This window comes from Formica exsecta, unplaced genomic scaffold (assembly GCF_003651465.1).
Source record: "Formica exsecta isolate Colony F162 unplaced genomic scaffold, ASM365146v1 scaffold150, whole genome shotgun sequence".
Classification (NCBI taxonomy): Eukaryota; Metazoa; Arthropoda; class Insecta; order Hymenoptera; family Formicidae; genus Formica; species Formica exsecta.
In genome coordinates, this window is record NW_021848826.1 from 49,683 (window position 1) to 57,632 (window position 7,950).

Consider the following 7,950-nt stretch of genomic DNA (forward strand, 5'->3'; position numbering starts at 1 on the left):
AGAGCGTGAGCGTCTTATTTTCTAAACTCATTTTAAAAATCACATTTGTATTAACAGGCTTGGTGAATTGATGTGACAGTAAGTAATAATTCGAATTAGTAATAGATTAACGGAAAAACTTTTGAATTGCATCAACTTAATTTTAATTAACATAATTGAGTAACTTAGTCGATTTAAATTAATTTAAATTAAATGTTTAATTATGTTTTAATTAATCTTATAGTTTACCCGCAAATAATTATCGCATTGTTTTTTGGTTTTTTTTTTAGAAAAATAGAAATTTTGAGAAGTGAGGAGGAAATTACCTATATATAATCACATATAAATTTACATATAATTATATATGGGTAATTTGTTCTCATTTCATATTTTGCTTTTTGTAAAAAAAAATGCAAAAATTATTTTTCTAATTACTTTTCAATTATTCTTATTCTTTTTCCTGTACATACGAACAGAGATTATGCAAGAGAAAAAAACACACACATACATATATATATATATATATATATATATGTATGTGTGTGTTTTTTTCTCTTGCATAATCTCTGTTCGTATGTACAGGAAAAAGAATAAGAATAATTGAAAAGTAATTAGAAAAATAATTTTTGCATTTTTTTTTACAAAAAGCAAAATATGAAATGTATATATATATGGACTTTTTTTTTTGAATTGATCTAAATTATAATTCAAACTAATTTCAACCAAACATAAATAACTTTAGTGCAATCATTTTTTATTGTTAGTTTTTAATTAATTAAATTTCTACAGATTATTTTTCTAGCAAATAATATATATTGATAAAATAAAAGTTTATTTAATCGGTTAATTGGCGTTTTCATTAATCGTTATTGATGCAATGGATTTTAAAAATTAATTGTAGGAAAGCCGCAGCATTCTGTGCCAAGCGGGAGCCCTTCAAGGTTGCAGCATGTCGAAGCTAAGTGCAATAATCGAAGTGATTCTTAAAATGAATAACGGACACATTTCGACGGATAACAAAATTTGAGTTTAGCGTTAAATGCGCCAATTCGAGCAAGAGAGCTCGTTTAAGTAACTCAAATTTCCATCGACGATAACATGATTAAAGGACGGTAGTAAGTGTATTTATATCAAATGTTTTTATATACATGTATTTATAACTTTCGATGTCTGCGCTGCGAAGAACAATTCCTTTTGAATGTATTTTTCTTCTAGCAAAATGTGATATTATTGATAAATAGATAGTTGCGATATTAGAACCGTCTTATCAAAAGCAAAACATCCCAATTACAAATTGAGCATTTTATAGAATATAGAATATTCCGGTACTAATTGTGTATGTTGCTTTAGATTTTCCAATTAACTCGCAGGGTTGGGTAGTAACTATAGTTAAACAGTTAAAAATTAAATTAAAAAGTTGAAAAGTTAATAACTTTTAACTTAACTTAGTTAATTTTAAACGTGTTAACTTTTAACTTAAACTAGTTATTTTTAAATGCATTAACATTAACTTATTAACTTTTTTTATACAAGTTAAAATAATTCATCAATATTAAAGTCGTGTGAAAATGATTGATCGTAATGCGAATATTTCATTTGTTGTACAACAAATTTGTCGGATGTGTCGATTCGCTGTTGGATAGAGAATAAATTTTTAACTTCTATAAGTTAATAATTTTTTAACTTTATTAACTTTAACTAAGTTAATTTTTGTTTAAGTAACTTGTAACGCAAACTTAGTTAATTCTTGGGCTATTAACTTCAAACTTACCTTAGTTAAAAAAAAATTAACTTACCCAACCTTGTTAACTCGTAATGAAGTTTTAAAACATGACATCCATAGGGATATCTCTCTATTGTAAGGGAAATAAATTTTTGCTTCGTTCGAAAGTTTAACTTTGATAGTATAGTCGCTTGACACAGAATGTGAAATGCTTCTTCTTTCGCATGCCAAAGTATAAAACTGTATCCAGAGTACAACATTTGTACATATTCTCATGTTCACTGTTAAATATATAATTTTGCGTACAAAGATTTTTACATGATTATTACATAAATTATGTTTTCTTAAGATAGATATTCGCATAGTATTAGGGGACACATTATTTAAAATTTATGAAAGTAGATTGAAAATATTAAGATTAATTGTAGAAAGTTCTTTTTTCTATAGTTTGTTGTAATCATATGTAATTGTATGTTTACGATATATCTTATGTATATCTTGTGTTATTAATATAAATGAAAAAAAATGCGCAAAAATATATTGAGATAATTTATTACCTAATTTAAATGTTACAGGTAAATTATACTTTTTTTTAAATGGTTAAAAAATTAAATATTTGGAAAACCAAAGTATCATTAAAAAAGGTTGTAATCTTTTCGATATATAATAGCGGATCGAGAAAAAACCAATAGAAATATTTGTCTTAGAGAGGTATAGATAGCATTTTAGAGATAAAAAAACGTACAAGATATACTGCGGTTGAAACAGCTATATACACATATTAAAAAATTTTATTTTATTCTAATATAATTGCTGAATACTAGACACAAATACTCTATTTTTCAGTTAAATTATTGTAAAATATTATTTACTACTTATAAAATATGTACATACGCGCGCGCATACAAAGTTTTATTGTTTTTACTACGATGAAACGGGAAAGAATGAAAAAGAACGAATTGCAAAGATCTAAGTGCAAGAAACAAGCAAGTTCATTTTTAAAAATATTAAGTAGAAGTGAGAAAATTGTTGAGTTTTTATCATATATTTTAGATTTTATCACATTGACTATTCTTGCAGTTAATTTACATTCATTATATATATTACCCAAATATGATTAAATATTTGATAAAAAATTGATCGTTAAAAAAATGAATTTGCTTTAACTTTAAAATCGCAAATGCAATTTCAATCAGAGATTACTTATTATATATGATGATCTATTAATTAATTATTTCATCTAATATGGATTTTTTTCTATAAAATAATTTAAGAACGTATGTATTTAAAAAAGTATCAAAAATTACTATAGAATTGTTATGGAAACGGATTTATTTTAATTCAACTTTTTTAGGAATTATCAAAGAAAACTTTCGAATCAAATCAACTACTCAGAGACTGAGACATTTTAAATGCACCCCATATATCTTTATAAAATATTATAAATGTATTTAATTTAATTCCCTACTCAGAGGTGAGGAAGAAGGAAATAAAATATATCTAAATATATTAGTTGATAATACATTAAATTTACACTGATGTACATTTACACAAAAATGATGTCGCACCATATATATGATTATGATAATTAACATCATCCTAAAATAATTTATGGGATTGATTGATAATTTTAAGTGCTAATACTTAACATCAATCATGCATTCGAACGCAAGAAGCGAATCCTGTCCTTTATTAACGGTTCATCACAGAGTGAAATGATATGTGTGTGTGGGTGTATGTGTGTGTGCGTGTGTGTGTGTGTGGGGGGGGGGCAAAGCTTGCTAACATAACTAGACAGCAAATTGGGGGCAGAAACCGAGCAAAGTTTGCTGACATGACTGACATTAGATTGTCGGCAGAAACTGAGCAAGATCTGGCGTGCAGAATCTAACGGCAGATTGGCAGAAAAAACTGAACAGAATCTGCAAATTAACTAATATTTAAAATAGTATAGCTCAGTTGCTTACCGCTACACGGCGCGTTATCCATTATCTATACCCGTATTCAAATTCTTGTCATGAGTGTATATAAAGCCTGCAAAATGCTAATAATATTATAATATATATAGGTGATTTACCACACTTTACTCAATAATATCTCCTTTATTAAGCGTTATATAAAAAAATATTACAGGACTTTTTTGTTCAGTTTACTGTGCTTTATCCGTTCACGAGCGTTGGCACAATCTTTACCGGACATCCTGTATATATATATACCTTTGTAACTATTTAAAGCTCTTAATAAGATCAATCACATATCCTACGTGCAAATAATCAGTGGAACATACAAGGAATAACTTATACATAAAAAAAAATTATTGTTGCATAGAAAAAATTTGTTCATATAGGAATGTGCCAACAAGAAACATAAAAGTAATAACAATTAAAAGTAGGCTCGTTAAAATTTAACAAAAAATATAAATAAATAAGGCCTTTACGAGCAATATATGGATGAACAATTTAGTTTTAATTTTAATTTATTACATAAAATAATTTTTTTTTCGAGTCAGTGACAGCGCTAGATAACTTCCTTTACATAATATTGTTCTTTCGTTTGACTAGTAGGAATAAAAATTGTAAGTGATTTTTGCATTTGATTGTAATATTAGTTTATATATAATAGTAATGATGTAAAATATTGACAGATAATAACTGACTATGCATTGCGATACAAACAAATTTTACCAACATGACGTTTGATTTCATCTGTGAAAACACAATGACTTCACTTAAAATTCAAAGTCATTGGACCACATGAGGAGCACATTTGCGACCGCTGATAGAGGTGATGGATGCCATATATACATTGTATTGATCAAACCATGAGGTATGCTTGATCTTGCGCCGGGCGCCTTATTGTTAATTTTTTGAATGGCTGAGGAGACACAAGTAGAGTGTCGAAACGTCTCACAATTTTTATTATAATAAATTAAAATTAAAACTAAATTGTTCATCCATATATTGCTCGTAAAGGCCTTATTTATTTATATTTTTTGATAAAAGTAATAATTATAATCAGACTTTTCCTTTTTTTTATTTTATTTTATTTTTTTTTTAAATAAACATTGTGTGTCCTATTTTAAGGGATACCCAGGGTTTTTCGTACGAGTTTTTGAGCTATCCTCTCAAATTCACTGCGATCCTCTCTCCACATTTTGGCAGCATCCACATTAGCACCACTCTCGTCGTTCGGTTCTGCTAGCATACTTACTACACTCAACAATATCTTCTCCACGCTCTGCACTGGACTCCATCTTTCTGCACTGCTTTCATAACCCATTGGATCATCACCAGGTGCATGTAATATGCTTATGCAGACTCTTCCATCTGCATAAACTTTTAAGAAAAAGATAATGCTTTATATTTATATTTTTAGAAAAAGATAATGCTTTATATTTAAGATCATGCTTTATATTATTATACACTTCATAACTTTTAAATCTATTTCATTTTATGCTTAATAATTTTAGTAAATATTTAATTTGACTTGTTTCACTTAAATTTTGATAAAAATACACTTCTTTGGCGTCTTTTCGTACAGAAACAAAGATTTGAAAAGTAAAAATCGTCTGCTTACTATAAAAGGTTATAAACTGTTAAAAATATAATATTCGTGAAGGTTAAAAAACTTCCATATTGAAGAAATATGATATGGATGTGTGCTATGAACAAACACGCAAAATCTGAAATATAAAATAAAATAAATATGAAATTCATAGTCTCAATTGACAATGATCAGAAAAAATTAGAATTAGATCAGAGTAAAATTTTTTGGAGAAGCAATGCCAAAAAAAAGGATTCCACCTTTCACCCACCTTTTCTTTTTTCTTATTTTTCTTTTTTTGCTTTTTTATTAATTTTCACAAACATAACTTTTTAACAGTTTATAATTCTTTTTATAGTATCTAGTGCCAAAACGGCTCATTTGCGGACACAGGTTTATTCACAAAATTGGCTTGTTTTGGTATCCTTTATAATCACCTGAAGTTTGTTAGTCTAATTCTGGGACACCATGTATATTTTTAAATATATTCTTATCGAAATTTAAGTGAAATGGGTCAAATTAAGCATTTATCATAATTTTAATAGCACAGTATCTTACTATTAGGATGAAATATTTCACAGGTGAATTGCATCTTTGGTGGACTTAGTGGATAATCTGGAGGAAATATTAATTTTGCCGGAAACACTCCACCTTCAAAGCATGTTCCTTCTGGTCCACTAAAAATATTCAACTCCACTAACATTATGAAAAATTTATAAAAATGCTTGTATGTGCATATAAAAGTATTATTTACACGTCATTAATTGTTTGACGTTTTGTTTAAAACCGTATAGAGACCGGTTTAGAAAAATTATTTGCACAATACACACGTTAGCGAATCAACGATAATTTTTTGAAAATAAACCGACTAATGAAAAAACTTACGTAATGAGAGCCTCCCATTCGAAGAAGTTTTCCTCATTAATCGGGCCAGCGATGATGCCTTCCGGTGGATTCAAGGTTAGTTCTGCAAGTTCGTCGTGCAGACATTATTGTTCGACGAGAAAGGAGAGAGGATGTCGCGATGGCGAGAAAAGCTTCCCGTAGAATGTCATTAATATACGAAATAATGTTAACGCAGTGTGCTAAAAGACTAAAAAGCGGATCCTCACGTTTGTATTCCGCCATCAATCGTCTGAGAGCCGAACCCGCCATTGTTCTAACTACGCAGATGCAGGGCTGCGTTCGGAAACATCACCCGTGTGCACAGGAGTGTCGTTCTATCTTTGTTTAACTTTTGGTACATAACAAAGATAGAACGACACTCGTGTGCACACGGGTGACGTTTCCGAACGCAGCCCAGCAGTGATACCATAGTAACCACTAACCCACCAAGCTCTCAGCCAGCGACCTACATAGTAATTAAACTTATGATACATGAAAAAGATCTGCTTAATTTGCTCTTTTATAATATACATTTTTTATAATTCGCTCAATTTTACTTTTTTTATAAATAAATGATAAAGTTAATAACAATGTAAACATCAATATAAATGAAAATCATTAGAATTTGAAGGTTCTCAAGGTACAGAAAAATTGCTCCTTTTTTGTTTGAATTTGCTCCATCTTTAAAAATTAATTATCTACAGTATTTATTGAGAAAAAAAATTAATAATTGCTTTAGGGCCAATTTTACCAAGTCCGATTAGATGAACCGACGGTTAAAATTAGCAGAGTGGTTAACTGAAATGACATGAATGCTTGATTTTCCTTCACCTCTATTTTCTGTTGGCCACCCTGCTAATTTTAACCGTCGGTTCATCTAACCGGACTTGATGAAATTGGTCCTTATTATACATTTTGCGGGATGTCAAGACATTGTGCGCATGCGCAAAAGTATTTAGCGCCTGCGCAACAGAAACCGAGCGCGCCATTTTTCAAATTATTCAGTTTTCTTTAATTCATTTAAAAAATATTAACATTGAAAAAAAAAATTGAAATCAAATAAATGTTTATCATTTCTTCGCACATCATTTATTTGAAATTAATAACATTGATTTGAAAAAATATTTATTTGATGTAAGAAATCCTTTTCAAATTAAATAAATATTTACTTGTTTTGAATAAATGATGTGTAAAAGAGTATTGAAATAAATATTTATTTGAATCCAATAAATTTATTAATTTTTTCAAATATGCCAAGTTTTTTAAAACAATTATATTGAACTTTAATTGGACCTTGTATATATAGCTGAATGAATTACACACATACTGTAACAAAACAGAAAGTTTACAATTCACCGTTTGATTTCAATCATTTTCTTTCAGTGCTAATATTTCCTAAATGAATTAAAGAAAAATAAATAATTTGAAAAATGGCACGCTCGGTTTCTGTTGCTCAAGGTCGCGTTCGAGAACATCACGTGTGCACACGAGCGTCGTTCTATCTTTGTTCAACTTTCAGTAAAAAACAAGGATAAAATGACGCTCGGTGCACACGGGTGACGTTCTCGAACGCAGCCCAAGCACTAAATACTTTTGCGTATGCGCACAATGTCTTGACATCCCGCAAAATGTATAAAAGCAATTATTAATTTTTTTCTTAATAAATGCTGTAGATAATTAATTTTTGAAAGTAGAGCAAATTAAAAAAAAAAGGAGCAATTATTCTATAGGTTCGCCTAAAGCCCGTATCAGACTACGCATTGAAAATTGAAGATTAAAGATTGGAATTTGACTAATCAGAACAAAAAGGACTAAAAAAA

General features: G+C 28.9%; 2 protein-coding genes across 2 annotated transcripts in view; one reads left to right on the top strand and one right to left on the bottom strand.

Moving 5' to 3' along the window:
- The window catches only part of LOC115232879, a 40,012-nt gene extending 37,807 nt beyond the window's left edge, over positions 1-2,205 (top strand). The window contains exon 8 of the mRNA XM_029803027.1: positions 881-2,205. The gene's annotated coding sequence lies outside the window, so the exon portion shown is untranslated. The remainder of the gene's footprint in view (positions 1-880) is intronic.
- A 2,529-nt stretch (positions 2,206-4,734) lies between these two features.
- Positions 4,735-6,517, bottom strand: LOC115232883 (ubiquitin-conjugating enzyme E2 G2). The gene is made up of 4 exons (XM_029803034.1): positions 6,358-6,517; positions 6,131-6,212; positions 5,804-5,922; positions 4,735-5,037 (listed from the first exon to the last, which is right to left on the bottom strand). Exons 1-4 carry the CDS (start codon positions 6,398-6,400, stop codon positions 4,781-4,783), a joined length of 501 nt encoding a protein of 166 aa, XP_029658894.1. The 5' UTR covers positions 6,401-6,517; the 3' UTR covers positions 4,735-4,780.
- Positions 6,518-7,950: the final 1,433 nt, after the last annotated feature.